This window comes from Ailuropoda melanoleuca, chromosome 4 (assembly GCF_002007445.2).
Source record: "Ailuropoda melanoleuca isolate Jingjing chromosome 4, ASM200744v2, whole genome shotgun sequence".
NCBI classification, from domain to species: Eukaryota; Metazoa; Chordata; class Mammalia; order Carnivora; family Ursidae; genus Ailuropoda; species Ailuropoda melanoleuca.
Window position 1 is genome coordinate 51899484 of NC_048221.1, and position 20851 is coordinate 51920334.

At 37.5% G+C, this 20851-nt stretch overlaps 1 protein-coding gene across 2 annotated transcripts in view; it reads left to right on the forward strand.

Moving 5' to 3' along the window:
- Positions 1-20851, forward strand: part of PPARG (peroxisome proliferator activated receptor gamma) — a 127230-nt gene that overhangs the window by 66926 nt on the left and 39453 nt on the right. For both annotated transcript variants that reach the window (XM_011227529.3, XM_034658791.1), the window contains 2 exons: positions 12541-12768; positions 14156-14325. In XM_011227529.3, the coding sequence (XP_011225831.1) occupies positions 12549-12768; positions 14156-14325 (390 nt within the window). In that variant the 5' untranslated portion in view covers positions 12541-12548. The remainder of the gene's footprint in view (positions 1-12540; positions 12769-14155; positions 14326-20851) is intronic.

Here is a 20851-nt window from a genome sequence, read left to right on the forward strand (position 1 = left end):
GTATGTTTTCTTTTCTAATCCTTGTTTTTTTCGTCTCTGTTGCACTGGATAGGATTTCCAGTACACTGTTGAATAGAAGCAGTGGTAGCTTGTATGCTTATCTCATTCCTGATCTCAAAGGAAAGCTTTAAATATTTCACCATCAAGTATGATGGCTTCTTTAGGTTTTTGTTTGTTTTTTATGGATATGCTTTATCAGATTATTGAAGTTCCCTTTTCTTCCTAGCTAAGAGATTTTTTTAAAAATCATGAATATTTTGCAGCAAATGTTGAGAACAGGGACGGCACTGGAGGAGATAATGCTAAGTGAAATAAGTCAAGCAGAGAAAGACAATTATCATATGATTTCTCTCATCTATGGAACATAAGAACTAGGAAGATTGGTAGGGGAAGAAAGGGATAAAGAAAGGGGGGGTAATCAGAAGGGGAAATGAACCATGAGAGACTATGGACTCTGAGAAACAAACTGAGGGCTACAGAGGGGAGGGGATGGGGGAATGGGATAGGCTGGTGATGGGTAGTAAGGAGAGCATGTATTGCATGGGGCACTGGGTGTTATGCGCAACTAATGAATCATCGAACTTTACATCGGAAACCGGGGATGTGCTGTATGGTGACTAAAATAATATAATAAAAAAAAATTTAAAAAAAAACCTTAAAAAAATTTTTTTAGAAATCATGAATATTTTGAATTGTGTCAAATGTTTTTATATAGAATATTTTTGATAATGCTGTAATAGCTCAGGAGGAGTATTGAAACATGAAAAATGTTTTCTATGGATATTTTAATACCACATTACCACATTGTAATATTTTTTGAGATAATATATGGTATACCTAGTGAAAATCTGCAAATCAGCCCATAGTCACTGGCAATCTGGTTACATCTGTTTTGACACTTTTGTTCTCATGTTTGTTTAGCTTAAGACCATTGTCTTCCCATTAAGAGTGCTTGGCACAGTAAATTAAAAACAAGAGTACACAGGAGTGTAGTGTATCACATCATTTTGCCAGACTAAACAATTCTGAGTAGGGCAGTCCTTTTCCACTCTGTGATAATTTCAAGCTATTCGAGGTGCTTCAGTAGTAAAGCCTGATTTAAAACTACTACCACCCTTATCTTTTCCTGGTTGCAAGAGGGCGCTTGACAATGTTTGAGAGGTGGACAAAGCAAAGAGAAAGAGTACTCTGACATCTCTTTGGTGGCCCCTCCTTTCTGAATAGTTACAAACTCCTGGATCATTCCCTTATTTTTTTTCTTTTCCACTCCGTCTCCTGTCTCCCATTTTCATTACCCTCTCACTGCAAAGCTAAAACCAAAATGTGCTGAGGGAGCTAGCTGGGGAGAACATCCCAATTTCTTTTTTCTGACCTCCACACCATTCTTCACTTGCTGCCAGTATATGCTTCGTAAAGTAGGAATTTCAATTAAACCAGAGTAACTAGCTGTTCAACAGACTTAGGTTTAGTGTTGACTCAATTACTAGTAAGCTTGCCTTTAGAAACACGTGAAGGTAGTTTCAGCAAAAGAACCAAGCTTGAGTCAGTTTGACCATGGTGAAAAAGAGGACATGAATCTCCAACTCAGGAAGCAGAAGAAATGATGGCTGTGGATGAGGGCATGATCCTGTAATCTTTCCTGTCTCCTGACGTCTCAGGACTGGATTAAGCAAGCTATCCAAACAAGATGTGACCTATGCAAGAGAAAATGAACTTTTGAAAAACATAAGTACACATGGACTTCTCTAAAAGCTGATGATAGGCCCTTTGTTGATCTGAATTTGAAAATTTGTTACGAGACCTTCTGGCTCATTATAAGGAAAAGTACATATATGGTTACATATTGGAATGCTTCAGCCTCTGCCAGAGTTATCAGTGAGAGTATCAGCGGGGAACCAAACCACAGAAGCATTGGATTTGGGTTTTAATATAGTCTAAGAAGACAACAGAATGAAAATCTATTTTTTTGCATTGAAGAAACAAATGACACAGCAAAGAATCCATTTCTAATCCTTTTCTTAATTCATGGTGTCCAGAGTAAGAGATTCTCTATTCTGAGAAATCACAACAGGATTCAAATCCCAATTCCTGTTACCTGTATGACATCAGGCAAGGCACTTAATGTCTTTAAGTCTTAAGATTTTATTTTAAGATTTTTATTTTATTTGAGAAAGAAAGAGCACGGAGCCCATCATGGGGCTTAAGGTGGGGCTCAATCCCAGGATTCTGAGATCATGACCTGAGCTGAAACCAAGAGTCAGATGCTTAACCAAATGAGCTACCCAGACTCCCTGCACTTAACCCCTTTCTGTCTAATGTTTTCAATCCATTGGGTGGTGATAATAATTGTATATAACCCATAGGACTATTCATAGATGTAAATTACATGTATGTATACATTTATAAATTACACATATATACATTAATAAATTATAAATTACACATGTAATGGTTTTAAGGTATAATGTCTATCATGTAAGTACTTCAAAATTGTTATCTATTATTAAGTTGTACTTCTGCTAATGAGATCCAGAGTCTTTTTCCTGCTTTCCTGATCAAAATCCGTGATACCAGTGAAGGAAAAGAAATGAATTGATAGAATTTTTTTTAAATGCTTGAGCCAAAAGGACAACCAACTGTTGATAAGCATTAAAAATATTTTCTGATTTTCCTTTATTTTACTTGAAACTACCTTAAAATTTTCTCTGCTTTTCCAGGTTTTATTGCATGATAATTCCTTTTAAGAGGACTGAGAAACATGCAAGGAATATATTTATTCCCTCTGTTCAGTGAAATCATGGGAAGACACTACAACGAAAAGATATTTAGCTTAATTTTTACTTTTACGAAAGTAAGACTTCTACCTAGTTTTAAAAGTCAGGATAAAGCTTTTCACGGAGAACACCAATCCTCAGTCCCCAGTTCCTATTCCTCAGAAACAGTCATTTTTAATTCTTTTAAACATTTCTCCTGTAATTTACATGTACGTCTTTAAAATAACATGTGGTGTGCTGCTATTTGAAAAGTTGTATTCATTCCCCATGGACTTCCTACAGTGCAAGATAAGAAGTTAGCTCTTCACCACCACACCCCTTTTCCCAAAACACACACTTGTCCTTCCTGCCATCTTCACATGTATTTGTAGTTTTCAGTGAACTCGGTTGTCCGCGTTTGCATCATATTCACTCTGCAAGTACTGCTTCCAGTGGAGCCATGCAGTATACTACTGTTCTGTTTCCCATCCTTAATAGCTATTTATTTTTCTGGAGGGTTTTTTTTTTTTAACTTAGAAATTGTTCAGGGCACCTGGGTGGCTCAGTTGGTTGAGCATCTGCCTTTGGCTCAGGTCATGATCTCAGGGTCCTGGGATCGAGCCCCGCACTGGGCTCCCTGCTCAGTGGAGGCCTTCGTGTCCCTCTCCTTCTGCCCTTCCCCCAGCTCATGCTCTCTCCCTCTTTCTCTCTCTCAAATAAATTAATCTTAAAAAAAAAAAAGAAGTTCACTTTTATTGTTCCTTTTCCAGAACTGTCACTAGTTCTTTCTCCAACTCTCCGACAGTAATAAAAACTGTCACTTAGCGGTCATATTTACCAGGCACTCTGATTTGTTGGGTAATCTCATATGGCCTTCTTCATCTTCCCATTTCATTCTATCCAGGCTGCTCAGGATCTGTTGTCCTGGGTCTTCCTTTCACCCCTCCTGTTTTTAGGTCCTTTGTGTCCTCGATCCCATGTTTTCCTTTTGTTCTTGTGTGGAGCTCTCAGAAAGAGTACCTGGGGTGGGGTGACTTTTTTTTGAGGTCCTCTATTTCTGAAATGACTTTCTGCTCATACACTTGAGTGAAGATTTGTTTGGCTGAGTCTAAAATCCCAAGTTGGAAATAATAATTTTTTCTTTGAATTTTGAAGACCTTGCTGTATTGATTTTCTGGCTTCCGGTGTTGCTGTTGAGCTGTTCGCTGTCATTCTGGTTCTGGTCCTTTATATGGGCTTCCCCCCGTCCCCCTCCCCCATCTGGAGGATTTTTGGACGGTCACTATAAAAAGAGCATTAGTCTTTATAGTGATTCCTTCTGCACGGTTTAAGAAATCCTTTCTTTCTTGGGTCTTGTTGTTTTAACCAATGTAAATCTTTGCCCTTGGCCACTCTAAAATTAAAGAAAACCTGAGGGACAGCTTAATAGGACTTTTCAAGTGCAAGTGGTAATGGGCAAATAGAAGATGGTAGCTAAGTATGTTTAGAAAATGGGGGGGAAAGTAACAAACTCCAACATAGGTTAGACCATCACTTCCCCAACTATTCCGTCAAATGTGAAACTCTGCAAATGTTGCAGATTTTGCCTTCCCTCTCCTTTGTACATTCTCATGAACTATTAGCATATGAGCCTTAAGAAGTTCTGCATAAACCTATTTAACCTTGTTTGACCTAGCATTTCCTAAATTTATTTGTTCACCAAATTTTTTTCTTTTTAATTATTTTAAAAGGAACATCATTAACATATGTATAACACAGTTGGAGAAAAGCCAGATAAGACCTAGACTTTCCTGGCTACGAAGGAGCAATTAAGCATTGGAATGAGTAACCAGGAGAAGCTGTGGACTCCTTTTCCAGAGGTCTTTAAAACAGGACATCTGTTCAAGGCGTAGTCCTGTTTGAACAATAGGACTTTGCTGGTGTTTCTTCCTCTTCCTTTCCCCTAGTGGTAGCGTTGGAGGCTGTTAGCCCACCTTGTACATGATTCTAGTACTCTGGTTACTGCTATGTATAAGAATTACTACTGCTGCCAATAATTATATTTATTGCAAACTTACTAAGTGGCCCTATGTTAGGTGCTTTATATATATTATCTAATTTAATCTTCACAACACCTCTATGAGGTAGGCAGTATTATTTTACAAATGGGCTAATTAGGTGTAAAGAGATCACAAAACTGGCAAGCACTGGGTCAGGATTCAAACCCAGGCCATCTGGCATAATAACTGGCTCATTTATCTTCACTGTGAATGTTCAGAACCACAAAAAATAAACAAACAAATAAATTATGCCTGTATTTATTATGTAAAATGATCTGTGCTCACTTTATTAGACTATTCCCTAAATTTTTGGTGAATTCAGATTTTATTAATTTTTGTTAGAAACAAATTCTGTTACAGGTGATTTTATGCTAATTTTCCATCCAGTAAATGGGTACTTGCATGAGACTTCTTTCCTTCATAAATTTGATGTCATTCCTATATATCAAGACCCCCAAAAATCTAGATCTATGAAAATTGGCATAGGTTAAAAGTCCCATTTTCAACATATTTACATACAGTAACATCTTCCTAATGGGGTGTAGAGAATGCTAGGGTAGGAGACAGAAAACCTGGATTTTCATTTGGTCAGCCCCTGACCGTGTTCATGGGCAAATCATTTCTCTCATTCCCTTCGTCTGTCAAATGAGGGACTTTTCAAAAAGGCCTTTGCCACTCTTCTATTTCAGGATGATTTTTGTCTCTGGATATCAGCCACCATCATGGGAGAGGACTTCAATTAGAAAATTCCCAGGTCAATTTACACTGCAAAACGATTTGCATGAACCAATAGGAGGGTCTGGATAAATCAGCTAGGACCATATTGATGGGTACTGTGATGTTAAAATGAGACAAATTAGAAGAGATTGAAAAAATCTTTAAGGCCACTTCCTTAAGTTTTAGTGAATCCATGAAAGGCACCTCCCTTGCTGCACAGCTGAATACCTTTCTCCAGTGAAGCTTTTATCTGATAATTACTCAGTCTTCATAGTGTGTTCCCAACTCCCTGTACCTGGCATATCCTAGGTGTTCACTGAAGGTTTGTTGAGATTAATTGTTGTTTAGGATAGAACTGGAAGATCAGGGAGACGTTTGCTTTTGCTTTTTCTTTCTTTCTTTCTTTCTTTTTTTTTTAAGATTCTATTTATTCATCTGACAGAGAGAGAGACAGCCAGCGAGAGAGGGAACACAAGCAGGGGGAGTGGGAGAGGGAGAAGCAGGCTCCCAGTGGAGGAGCCCGATGTGGGGCTCGATCCCAGAACGCCGGGATCACGCCCTGAGCCGAAGGCAGACGCTTAATGACTGAGCCACCCAGGTGCCCCAACATTTGCTTTTTCTAACCAATTTAGAAAGTCAAGGAAAAAGGCTTAGAAAGTTAAATGTGCAGGTTATGGAGTTTTTGACCACCTGGGTTCACAAACCAGCTCTGTTCCTTAGTAACGGTGTTCTTAGGCAAGTTACCTACATCCATGTCTGTGCCTCAGTTTCCTCTTCTCTAAGAAGAATTATAAGTGCACCTACCTCATAGCATTGTTGCGAGGTGTAAATGAGATGGCCCAAGTGTTGTTTCTGACACAATACTTAGCAAAGATTTAGGGTTCTATTAATATTAGTTAATGTAATTAGCTAATAATGTAGTAAGGTGATGCAACATTTCCCCAGAAATTGTAGTAGAAATCCTCCTTTTCTTAAGGGGCAGCAATTATACTGGACCAATATATTGGACCCCAAAGGTAAGCCATGTAGTTCTGGGGCTTGATTTTATACATTACCATCTTTTCTGGCCCACTTCCATATTCCCAAATAATGATGCATTTCCAGTTAGAGAGGTTACTTTATTTTGGCATGACATTGGTTATATTTTTGTTTGAAATACATTATATTTTGGAGTATTATGAAAGTCTACTCATTGACTATAATACAGTGTAAAGCCACGTTTGAAGGTCTAAGATAAATGGCACAAATTCACGTCCTTGTTCAGTGTCTGCCTAAAGACTTTTGCTTGAAACACACTTAAGGTTCTGAAATTGATGGATAAACCCTGATGCAACCCATTCCTGTCACCCAGCTGGAAAGTTAAGACAGTGTTACTTATCCCTCAGAAGGACTGTTGTTCATGCAAATATTTTGTTCATTTGTTCTTCATGGGTAATTACACGGAGTAACAGAAAACACCTTGACTTACAGCTTGGCAGAAACAGTAGCTTATGTTTTCTAGAGACAAAATTAGAAGCAGGCTCCCCTGGACCCATCTCTAAGTCAAAATAAAGTAAAATGTCTAGGGAACCACTGTGCCTCCCAGTAACTATGGTTCATGGAGTCATATTGTTTAGGTCAAGATGTCCCAGAATAAAAAGAACAGGGAGAAGGGAGAGGGGGAAAGGAAAATGTGTATTTGAGTAATATGTTTTCTTAGAGATGAAGAGGCAAGCTGTTTTTCTTTCTTACATTGTCTTTTCTATGTGGGGGGGGGGACTTTATAAGACCCTAATCTTGCTCCTCAAATTATCAAGAGAAAAACTGAATACACTTAGTTAAAGGGAGGAGTTACAGTTTAAATTGTATTTTATTTGTAATACTGAAGATCATCATCTTTTCTAGGGGAGTATAAGTCTTAGCAAAACTAAACCTTGAGAAAGTATCTTTTTTATTTCTGTAAACATTTTTCTACATGTTTTCTTTTTTAATTTTTTAAAAAGATTTATGTATTTTAGAGAGAGAGAGCAAGCATGAGTAGGGGGGAAGGGCAGAGAGAGAGGGACAGAGAAGACAGAGAACCTTGAGCAGGCTTCACACCCAGCGCAGAGCCCAACGCGGGCCTCAATCCCACGATCCTGAGATCACGACCGGAGCCAAAACAAAGAGTTGGACACTTAACCAACTGAGCCACCAGGCACCATTATTTTAATTTTTATTTACTTTTTAAGTAATCTCTACACCCAATGTGGGGCTTGAACTCACAACCCTGAGATCAAGAGTCACACGCTCCACCGACTAAGCCAGCAGGCACCCCTATTTTTTTTTCACATTTTCACATAAAAACGAATGATCATTCAGTTGGTAAACATTTAGTAAACAACAACTATGCATAAGGACTAAAGGGAAAACAGAATACCAAGACACCGTCCATTTAGAACTTGAAATCTGATAGCAGAGATATTTATCCAAATGTTTCTGTCAGTGTTAAAACAGAGGTACAAAGAGCTGTGGGGATGCAAAGAATGGGGAGTGTTTTTAAGCTGGAGACTTCATGGAAGGTTTCCTGGAGAAAGTAGCATTTGGATACTGTGGGATTTCCCATTGTGGGAAAGACAGAGGGATTGTGACATGCAGTGATGAGGGATGGGAAGAAGACAGAACAGCCTTGGCATGAACAAAGATAAGCAGACTAGAAAATGCAGAACATATTTAATCTGGGCAAATAGTATGGTATGCCTAACCACAGGGTATGCCAAGAATGGGAGTGGGGTCTGCGATCACTAGTGGAAAATAAGACTGAGAAAGTAAGTTAGGACTGTGTCAGGGAGGGCCTTGAAAGCCATGGTGTAAAATTTCGTTTATATCTATATAATATATGAAGGTCAGGGTTTCTCCTGCTTTTCAACTCATATGCCCTTAAAAGAAGAGGACAGCAAAAACATAGCATTCTGGGGGGGAAGAGGGAGGGATGTGTAGGTGGAGCGCAGGGGATGTTTAGGGCAGTAAAGCTATTCTATATGATTCTGTAATGGTGGATACATGGACGTTATGCATTTGTCAAAACCATAGAATGTACAACACCAAGAATGAACTGGAATGCAAACTAGGGATGATAATGTATCAATATTGGTTCATCAGTTTTATAACAAGCATAGCATGTTAATGCAAGTGTTAATAATAGGGGAAATTCAAGTTAATAATAGGGGAAGTTGTGTGTGTTTCAGGGGTCAGGAAAAGGGAGGGGGGAAAAGGATATATGGGAACTCTGTACTTTCTGCTCAACTTTTAAGTAAACCTAAAACTGCTTTTAAAAATAAAGTCTAGGGGGCGCCTGGGTGGCTCAGTTGGTGAAGAATCTGACTCTTGATCTCATCTCTGGTCTTGATCTCAGTGTCATGAGTTCAAGTTCCACATAGGGCTCCATGCTGGGTGTGGAGCCTACTTTAAAAAAATAAAAATAAAGTCCAGGGGTGCCTAGCTGGCTCAGTCAGTAGAGCATGTGACTCTTGATCTCGGGGTTGTAAGTTTGAGCCGCACATTGGGTGTAGAGATTACTTAAAAAAATAAAATCTTTAAAAATAAATAAATGAAAATAGCGTCTGTTTTTTTAAAATGGCATTCTTTTGGCTATAAAATTTACCACAGGTATCCATTTTTGAGGGAGTTCCATATTATATCTTTAAAATCCCATGGTTTTTTTTATCCTGTTCGTTTACACACAAATGGTTATTTTAACATTAAAAATTTCCCCAAAACTTTGCAATAAAGTAAATGATCCCTCAGGGTATGATTCCTGTGTTAAGAAGCATGGCTTTGGTTGACAGGGAATCACTGAAGTCATATATTAAAAGTGAAACAAAACAAAATTAAACCAGCAAAATGATGAGCAACCAGTTTTTCTTGCAACACAGATATTTTTTGCATGCTTATTTTCATTTCTCAGTATTCATATGGAGGCTTATCCATTGCTTTTAACTCAGCAAGCTTTATTTTGTTTGCAGATGAACTTTGCAACGGGCGTAATAAGAAATAGTTGATAAACCCACTTTTGTGAATGTTGCAATCAAAACATAAGAGGTATATTTTGATATGCAGATAATTAATTTATACCAAGCAAAGTAGATAGAGAAATGTATAATAAGCATGCTGAGGAGATGGACAGAGTATGTGGAAGGACCTGGGTGAGTTAGTTTAGATGAATTGTGAAGCGAAGGGCATAGTTTGATGGGTGCCCCGTCGTTAAGAGCACAGATGTTTTTCTGGGTGTCATTGAGACCCAGCATGACCTTTAAGCTATCACCAGTACACATTCTTCTTCTTGTGTGTCGTGTTTATACTGTGACTCAGATAACTTAAGGTTGTTTGGGTACTTATTTGTGTAGATATTCAGACATGTGAACCCAAACGGTGCCTTTAATGAGTCCCCTTGGAAGCCCTGAAGCACATTCATAGGACAGTCTCCTTATTTGTGTTTTCAAGGCACTTTGTTTTCCTTATGAAGACCACAACTGGAATTTTTAACCTCATGCCTTTGAGAGTAAATTCCTTAGCTCTCTGCTTGCTGGGAAAAAACAAGAGGCCCACTGACAGATACCCCTAGGAGAGTAGCCCTTTCTCCATAAAACTGTTTCATCAATGAGGGAATAAAGAGAATATATACAGAATGGATAGGGTCCTGGGTCAATCTTTGAGTGTGAATCCTCTATTGACCAGCTATTGGACACTGGGCAAGTCACTTTACCTCTCCGGTCCTGGCTTATCTGTAAAGTGGGGATAAGATCTTGGGTTACATGATTAGGGAAATTCAAATCAAAACCACACTAAGATACCACTTTACACCAGTTAGAATGGCAAAAATTGACAACGCAAGAAACAACAATTGTTGGAGAGGATGTGGAGAAAGGGGATCCCTCCTACATTGTTGGTGGGAATGCAAGTTGGTACAGCCACTCTGGAAAACAGTGTGGAGGTCCCTTAAAAAGTTAAAAATTGAGCTACCCTATGATCCAGCCATTGCACTACTGCGTATTTACCCCAAAGATACAGATGTAGTGAAGAGAAGGGCCGTATGCACCCCAACGTTCATGGCAGCTCTGTCCACAATAGCTAAATCGTGGAAGGAGCCGAGATGCCCTTCAACAGATGATTGGATTAAGAAGTTGTGGTCCATATATACAGTGGAATATTATTCAGCTATCAAAAAGAACGATTTCTCAACATTTGCTGCAACGTGGACGGGACTGGAGGAGATAATGCTAAGTGAAATAAGTCAAGCAGAGAAAGACAATTATCATATGGTTTCTCTCATCTATGGAACATAAGAACTAGGAAGATTGGTAGAAGAAAGGGATAAAGAAAGGGGGGGGTAATCAGAAGGGGGAATGAAGCATGAGAGACTATGGACTCTGAGAAACAAACTGTGGGCTACAGAGGGGAGGGGGTGGGGGATTGGGATAGGCTGGTGATGGGTAGTAAGGAGGGCACGTATTGCATGGTGCACTGGGTGTTATACGCAAGTAATGAATCATGGAACTTTACATCAAAAACCAGGGACGTACTGTATGGTGACTAACATAATATAATAAAAAAAAAATTTAAAAAAAAATATCTTGAGTTCCGTGGAATAAGAGAACATGTCTGGTGTGTGGGGGATACTTCAATAAATACTAGTTTGTTTCCCCCCTTCCTGCCTGTTCTGCTCAACTTTCAGAGCCTCCGCATCAATTCATTCAGTATTTCATGGGAGCACATACTATGAGCCAAGCCCATTGCTAGGTGATGGGGAAATGACTAGGAATAAGATACATCAACCTATGATTTCAGGACCCGCTAGAGTTCAATGAGCAGCTCATCTCTTTGTCTCCCATGTCAGCAGTCCCGTATTCACACAGCCCTTCACTAGTGTTTTTGACCCAAGAGTTACCACTTAAAATACTTAGTGACTGCTCTTTTGGTACCACTTTGAAGAGTGAACTGGCTTCAGGAGAACCAAGGACCTGTGAGGCACCGCGTGGGTTCACATGCCTGAATATCTCCATCAATCAGTACCCACGTAGGTTTCTAAGGTTTAAAGTCCCCACCCTCTGGTGGCTCATGCATCCATATTAAATAGTGAGAACTAAAATCTCTCAGGGTTTTATTTCACTTACTATGACCACAAATCATATTCTGAAAAATACACGTGGCATGTATCATCCTAAGCAGGCAATGCATGAAATGAGTTATTTTGTGGCCTTAGAATCCATATAAGTGTTTTTACCTTTGTCTTTTATATGTTTTCTTGTTTCCATTTTTGTTTTGTTGTGGTTTTGGTTTGAGGGCGGTTTAAAATTAATGCTGTGTTAGATTGTCATTTCAACATTCTCTCGTTCATAATGAGATATGTTTCCACGATCTCTAACCTTTCCATTCTAGATAGGGAGAACACATTTTCCCCTTTAAGGAAAACTGTATGCACAGAAAAGATAAATATTTGAGTAAGTTTTCTTAGAGGGATCTCCCCTTCTTAAAAAGATTCATTTTTGTATTACTTGATGAATAAAATTATTCTTCTAATGCAGTTAAAGAATATATTTTTACCTAAATTTAATGTGCCAAATTTTCTGTCACACAAAAACATTATAAACACAAATGGGGGAGCAAAATTTTAATCCTAAAAAAATTTAGCATCTTTAATTCCAAGGAAGTAAAATTGCCCTAGAACTTTATGTTCTTTAAAAATCGTTAACAGACTTGATTTGATGATCTTCTTTAGGAGATCATGAGAGCAGGGCTGTTTGCAGGACTTTCTCGTGGGTACACTGACCACATCAATGCTATTGTAGGATTCTCTGCTATGATATCCAGGTAAGGGGCGGCTTCCTTCCTTTAGTAAGGCACCCTGGACAGCACTCAGAAGGTGGTTGTGTTTTCCTCTCTCATAGTGGTAATCTAGATGAGAGCACAGTACCAAAGACCCTTTCAGGTCCCTTCCTGTGTATCTTTAGAAGATTGCTCTGCTTTCCAGAACTAACTCCCCAGCTTTTCTTTTTTTTTTTTTTCCGTTTCAGAAATTACCATGGTTGACACCGAGATGCCATTTTGGCCCACCAACTTTGGAATCAGCTCCGTGGATCTCTCTGTAATGGATGACCACTCCCATTCTTTTGACATCAAGCCCTTCACCACTGTGGATTTCTCCAGCATTTCCACTCCACACTATGAAGACATTCCATTTGCAAGAGCAGACCCAATGGTTGCTGATTATAAGTATGACCTGAAGCTCCAAGAGTACCAAAGTATGATAGTTATTTTCACTTTTCAAACTGCTAAGACTAGAATCAGACTAATCTCTCAATAACACTGGAATAAATGCTCCAGAGACTAGAACTCTATAAAAAAGATACTTACCATTCATCTACTCATCCATTTATCTTTGAAACATTATGTATTTATGACATCCCAAAAAGGATGGTAGTGTGTAAATACCCCAGGTCATTCTTTCCTTTTTTTTCCCCTCCTCTCTTCCCTCTTCCTTTCCCTGTTTCTTGTTTCTTTCCTTCTTAGGAGCATTTTCCAGTATGGCTGCATTGCCAGGTTCATCTCAGGCTAAGTAAGAGTCCATCACCCAGACTCTGAATTCTTTTGGTGCTTTTAAGTTACTAAGTAATAGTTTGCTACCTTACATAACTTCTCATCACCAAATTGCAAAGTTGTGGTCCATTTTTCCTAATTCTGCCATTTGAGCAGCTTACACTGAAACCTATTTTTCTGTACAAATTTAAATTTTGCCATTGTTGTCTATTGATAAATCTTCCTGCCATTAAGTAAATGTACATCAAAAACATCAGACTCAAGACAAACCAAAACGGCTCTTTTCAAGATAAAATAAATTTCTATGATGCTATTTCCTTGATTTTTATCTTTGTGCTGATATGCTGGTTTTCCAAAGCCACCACCATGTAATTGGCAACCATTACTTGACAATAAGTAAGAACTTCCTGTATTTCTAGTTTTTTTTTTTATAGATAAATATTATACTTGGTTATATTTGTGTGGTTTTCGGCTAGAGCCTAAAATGGAAATTTAATAGGCCTGATCCTAACCAGCAGAAAGAAGGGTAGTACTTACTCTCCATGGGTTCTCTCACTGTCTATCGAAGATTATTTTACAAACCACCTTTTCTGACTCAACACTGGTGCAAACCTGGTCTCTTATTTTTCATGTGCCTTCAAGCTGGGCATGACATTACCTTTTCACAGCGGTGTTCCTTCTGTGTTTCTTTTCCAAGAGTGGTTTAAAAATACTTCTAAAATGTGGTATTTAAATATAAATGTATAGTTTAATATTGTGATGAATGCCAAATATAGCATATTATGTACCAAAATAACCTCAGTTGTCTCAGATATTATGTGGTGTCTGTCAGAGCTTTAGTATTGAAGGGTCCTAGAACCATAGACTTAATTCCCTTCCCCCACTCATTTTTACAGGTGAGGCTCAGAAGTGTTGTGACTTGCCTGTGGTTATAAAGCCTACTTTTTCCTGTGTTTTTTTTTCATGTTCAGTAATGCTTCTACACTTAAATAATAAACATATGGCACTAAGGTATAGTATGGTGACTTGCCATAGAGCCTTTGTAGCAGTCTTTCGTGTGATAATTACCTGCTCACATTTTTCTGTACACAGGTGCAATCAAAGTGGAGCCTGCATCCCCACCTTATTATTCGGAAAAGACTCAGCTGTACAATAAGCCTCATGAAGAGCCTTCCAACTCCCTCATGGCAATTGAATGCCGAGTCTGTGGAGATAAAGCTTCCGGGTTCCACTACGGCGTTCATGCTTGTGAAGGATGCAAGGTAAAAAAAAAGAGAGAGAGAGAGAGTTTTTTTGTTTTTTTTTTCAAAAAATTTGCTGAAAATTTACTTGTTCTTTCAATTCTTGTTGTGAACACAAAGCAAGGATTTGAGATAAAACTTTTTGTTTGTTTGATTTGGTAAAACCCATTCTTCAAATGATTTATTGGAAAACCTAAGAGAATTGGTAAACGCAGAGCTGCATTGCCTCACTTCCCTTTCTCCAAATTGCTCCTTGAGCTACTGATCCAGTTCATTGCTTGCATCTTGCAGGTTAAAAAGGGGGGGGGGGGACTTACTCAGTGTGTCATGGCAAGACAGTGATGAGCTGGCTCAGAACTCATGTTTTCTGAATCCTCTAGTTTGGGTGTTTTTGGTTTTTTCCTCACTATTGCATGTGATATTTTGTATATGTGAGGCTTGACATATTAGACAGATGGATACCTTCATCTGGTGCCCAGGACAGCCCTGTGAGGTTGAGCTTCGTGATGGTCAAGTGGCCATCAAGATGTAGAGATTATGAATTAGTGAAACTCACCATGGTCATCCATCAGTAAGTGGCAGAACTAGGACCAGAACATTTGTCTTATGATTCCTAAGCCAGTGCTCTGTGTTTTCTTATTTCTTATTCTGGAAGGGAGATATTATTTTTCCTCCATTCTTTGTGAAAAGTGTATTTTGGGAAGCTCAAACATTTAGTAATATTCTGCCCAATTATTAAGAAATTTCAAATCTACTCAGATTTTAATAGGTAGTCTTTTAAAATAATTTTAATATGCTCAGTGAATCAGTAGTATTTATTATATACTCCAGGGCTAAGAATAAATTGTTCATAAATATTTACCTTATAAAATAACCACTGCTTAGAAAAGATCAGAATCAATCCTCAGTTGGGCTTTTTATTCAGAATAAAGATATACAACACCAGTTAGGTAGGTGTTATAACGAACATCTAGGGTCTGAAATAAATATTTTTTGAATTTCTACTATGTACCAGATATTGTACAAGATGCTTTAGCATATATCATTTTTAAATGATATCCTGCCTTAGTTTTTGCATCTATAAAATGATGGGGTTGAATTAGACGATCTCTAGAATCTCTTCAATTCAAATAGTTTATTATTAAAGGCAACCTAATAAAGTGAAAAGACACAAGCTAGTAGTCATCTAGTTATTTGCCCAGACTTACTAGCCAATCACATGAACACTTTAGCCCTCTGTCTCCTCATGCATAAAACAACTTGGTTGGGTTAGCAGTATCCGAGGTCTAATTCATTTTTAAGGTCTAAAATTCCAAAATGAGTTTTTGAAATACCATTGGCAAGAGACACTTTCATTTAAAACACTGAAACCTATTCACTGTGTGATTAAAACCAAACTAAAATATCTGTGTCATGGAACTTTACATCAAAAACTAGGGATGTACTGCATGGTGACTAACATAATAAAAAAAAAACCTCAAATATCTGTGATCTCCAAATCATTATGTATAGCCAGTTATTTAAGATTCCAATGAGTAGTGAGAACATGCCATTTTATTGTATTAGATTTATATAATTTGGAGTAAATTGTTGCCAAATTCTGAGAAATACCTGAAGAAACCATTCTGTTTGGTCATATTGGTAATTTATGTTGATAAGCAAAACTGTGATCGGTTAAGTTTCCATAATACATTATTGTTTTTTATGGGCTGGTGAAGCGCTTAGAAAACTAGAACATTTAAGCAAATAGTTCTTCCATGATTCTGTTAGGCAGATATTTGTGGGGAGTTAACATTAGTGATAAGAGCTAAAAACTGAAAAGACAATAGCTGATTATAGTATAGTAATAAAAGTTAAGTTCTGAAGGGCACAGAAACTTAGAAAATAAAAGTGAGTGAAGAAGATAGCAAGAAGGAGAAAAGAGGAAGGACAAAGTCCAAATGCCATCAAGTTAGGAACAGAAAGGGTCCTGAGGCAGACATGGAGAGTGAACATTTAATCAGATCTGAAGAATACCCTGGATTACAGACCTCCAAGATTAAATGCAAGGAACGTTATACTAACCTTGGAAGGGGAAATAGACATCTACTCATTTTAAAGATAAGAATAAGAAAAATGTTAGTGGAATAATATAATTTGGCTTCTCCAAGTATAAGTCAGCAGTTCTCAAAATGTGGTCTAGAAGCCTCTAGGGGTCCCTAAGACCTTTCCAAGGCACCTGTGATGTTGAAACTATTTTTATAATAATATTTGGTTGTCATTTACCATTTTCACTCTCATTGTCTCAGAAGTGTATGTGGAGTGTTCCAGAAACTACATGACATGGAATGGTAACATAGCTCTGGTGGTTAATGGACTGTTTGCCTGTTAGGTCCTTGTACGTAACAATTTCTCAGTTTTAATTTCTAGTCTGATAAGTATCAGTAGATATAGCCCACATAAACCAAAGTTCATGGGGTTCTCAATAATTTTTAAGAGACTGAAAGGGTCCTGTGACCAGAAAGTTTGACAACTGCTATTATAAGGGATTGAGGGTTTGCTACTTTGGAACTAAACAAAATTGTCGCCACAGTCTGAATGCAGCCCATTTAGACCAGTGGCTACCAGCAATCAAAGATATCTTCTTAGCTTATCGACAGTACTCAATAAAAGGCCAGGAAAGCGAAATTAACAAGTGTTTGATTCATTCTTTGGCAGTTTAACGTCTGCTATTTAGTAGAATGTAGGATATGCCCATAATTAAAATACAGTTAACCATCAACCTGTAGACTAATTTATGGATTGAAAAGAATAGTTATAGTATTGCTTATGATAGCTGTTTGTAGGTCTTCTGAAACAGTTTTACAGTGCCCATGGAACAGGTTTCTAATAGTGATCCTTGCCAAAAATCAAACAGGAATGAAAAGATTAGGCTTGGATTAAAGTGGAATAGTGACAGATTCTTGGGTTATTAATATTTCAGACAGGTAAAATATAACCTTTGGCTACTGAATAATACATACCCCTTAGAGCTTGCAAAGCTGTCATTTCTTGCTTACAAATTGGACACTTAACTCATTTTCTAGTAGGTTTCATCCTATTTTTGTATCTTTAGGGAAAGATCATTTTAGAACCATGGACTTACCTACAGATAAAAGTAAGTACGGTCTACTGTATCATACAGTGTGATCTGTTTTGGTATTCCTATGTAGGGCCCTAACTCAGGAAGGGTTTTTAGTATGTTCTGCCTGCCATGGGAGCTCATTGACTGAGCTTCTCTGGGCCATACGACTTCACAGGAAAGCCAAGCACAGGACCAGCACAGGGCTTTTAATCTCACCGTAAAATTAACTTAGGTCTCATTGCACCTAAGTTAAAAGTTTTGTTAAAAGTAAACCAATTAAGGAGAAGTTGGAGAAAAATTTTTATAAGACAAAAGCAAAAAAAGCAGCCATCACCTTCTCACAGACAAATATAAAGACTTTGGAATAAATCTGTACCAAAAAAATTTCTGCAGTGGGGATTCATGCATTTCCATCACACCAGTTCACAGACTTTGTGGTAATCAGAAGACTAAGCTGTTGAAATTGCACACAGTTTTATAGACTCTAAAATAATAAATAAGAGTGTTGTTAAAGAGTGTTTTCTTGATCAGCAATATGAAGAAACCTCAGGAAAGCCTGCTTCATTCTTCAAATCAATAAATAACTGTACAGAGAAGCACTCTAATAGCCTTATATCTTCCTCTCTAGGTTTCTTGAAATAATCAAAGGATGAGAATACAGTTGGCTATTATGAACTAAGTGTTTTGAAAAAGAAAAGTAAAAGCAACTTCAAAGCTGTGTGCTGAAGTGTGTATACATTCAGTTTATGATTTTATGTACATATACAGCACATAAATAATACTCAGAATTACTTTCCTTTAACATTGAAAGACCCTGAATCATCATAAAAAAATAATGTGGAACACTGAAAGATATTGTATGAGTCAAAACAAAACTTTGCATTGTAAGGGTTAAACTTAAATAACATAATTCTCTCATCAAAAAACCTTCCTCTCCAGCCATGCCAAATAACTGACTACTCTGGGACCTGCCCCATTCTCAGCTAGCCAAGCAGCATTTTCCACCACGGAGATGAGTTTTTAGAAGTGAAAATTTTAAAAAGCAGTCAAGGAATATCATAAAACATATATGATCACAATGGCAAAAATCCAAACAAAATTTCCCACCAACGTTTATCAGTGAGAATAGTTCTGTACATCAGCCTTCTATTAGTAAGTGAAATAAAATGACTTTTTATAATATTCAGAGGTCTTCAGAACTCTTTGAGAATTAAGGAGGTTTCAAGTTCCAACAGATCCTTTATATGACCTAATCTTTGAGCTACTGCTGACCTCACAAGGGTAAGGAAGACTTCTGCCAAACAACCAACAATAGCAACACAAACAAACAAAAAACTCTAGGTCTTGACCTGTGGGCTGCAGGCACACTTACTGAGGCAAAGTTTCTCTCATGGTAGATGCTTATAGGAGTACTGAGGTGCAGGATTGCCCCAGAGACCAATGCCTAGAACAGTATCCAGGGCCATCAGTGAGGGGGAGCTGAGTTTAGGGCTTTTGAATTGAGCCTGCTTTCTCAAGGGAATTTGAAATAGTCACAAGTCACTGGCACCTCTGGCTTCCAACAGAAGCTTCTTTTTGGAAATTCTTTTTGGAAGAAAGAATTCCCAATTTAGATCCTGTAGGATTCCCATAGTTTAAGGTCAATATATGAGTTCAACATAAAATATCAGTCAGTAAACACATTAAGAAGTCAATCAACTTGAATGACATCTACCAAAAATAAACAAAAACAGATTTACGCCCCTCCACCCCTATACAAGGAAAGCAGATAATTGGGATTGCCTGATAGAGAATATAGAACAGCCATGTGTGAACTGTTTCAAGAAGGAGGGCAGAATCACAGCAATGAACAAGCAACAATAGATGATCAGGAATGACCAGGCATATTTGAAAATAAATCAATTTATTTAGCGAAGTGAAACTTAAAAAGTGAAAAATGTAATTATTGGAATAAAAATTCAGGGAAAGGGTTAAATAGCTATTGGACATAGCAGAAGAAAGGACTACTGAACTGGCAGGTAAATGTAAGGAAATTATTGAGATTGAGAATCACAGTGCCTTAAGAATATGTCCTGTCCAGAATCTGCTAAAATTTGAAGCCTCTTAGTTCTTGAAGGATTCGTAGGATCTTTGAATATTAGAAAAGTATGTCTTCTTCACGAATCAATAGAAGAGTAATGTACAGAACTGTTCTCACTGATGAACTTTTGGTGAGAAATGTTTCCCTTTTTTTCTCACTATAATTATATAGCTTTTGTGATCTTATTTGACTGTTGTTCTGATGTTTACTTTTGCAACCAGTGTTAGTGAGTAATTGATGACAGAAAGATGGAAAATGTAAAGGAGAACTTCAAAAATATGGAAGGCTAGAATAAGGTCTAACACTTCTCTAATTCGTGTCAGAACTGATGAACAAGTGAAACCATGATGCAGAAAACATGCCCAAGAGAATCAATGAAAAGAAAACCATTCCATGACACACTGCAGTAAAACTGCAGAATACCGAAAACTGAGAGTGTATAAAAGCAACCGAAGAGAAAAGAAAAAAACACTTCAAAGTTAACTGACGGTAGACCTCTCCACAGCAACAGTGGAAGCGCAGAGATCATGGGATCCGAAGTGAGATGGAAGATAACAGAGTTCTCTGTAATCTTTCAACAGTGAGAGAGAAACGAAACTGTTTACAGGTTCAAAAAAAAACCCGAGAGACTGAAATAGTAAATTTCAAGGATAGTAAACCACAGAGAGCAGAAGATGTTTGCAACACCTGTAACAGACAGCAGATTAATGCCTAGAATATATAAAGAATTTCTAAAACTCAGTTTTAAGGAAGGGACAATCCAGTTGGAAACTAGGAAATAAAAAATCAGGAAAATACAAATTAAGATCACACTTAGATTCTATTTACACACATTACATTGACAAAAATTAGGAAGTCTGACAATACCAATGTTAGAGGGAATATAAATTGATAAAATCACTCTGGAATACAGTGTGCCTTGATCTTGTAAAATTTCACATTCACTTATTGTACAATCCGAAAAACCCCACTCCTAGGTAACTGTTGTACATGTGCATCATAAAACATTCACAGGAATATGCATCAAAGCACTGTTCATAATAGCAAAACGATGGCAATAATTTAAAGATCCATCAACGTGAGAAGATATCAATAAATTGTGGAATAGTCATACAATAGAATATTATGAAGTTGTGAAAATGAATAAATCCTAGATTTTCACAAGAAAGTAGGAAAATTTTAGAAACCTAATACTAAATTTAAAAAAATAAAAATCCCAAAATACTCTATAAAGCCCCCAAACAAGCATAACTGATCAGTGTATTATTCAGTTTTCACATACGGTATGATTAAACCGTATTTTCTTAAAAGTCGTGAAAACAATAAACACAAAATTGAGAATAATGATTACTTCATCAAGGGGA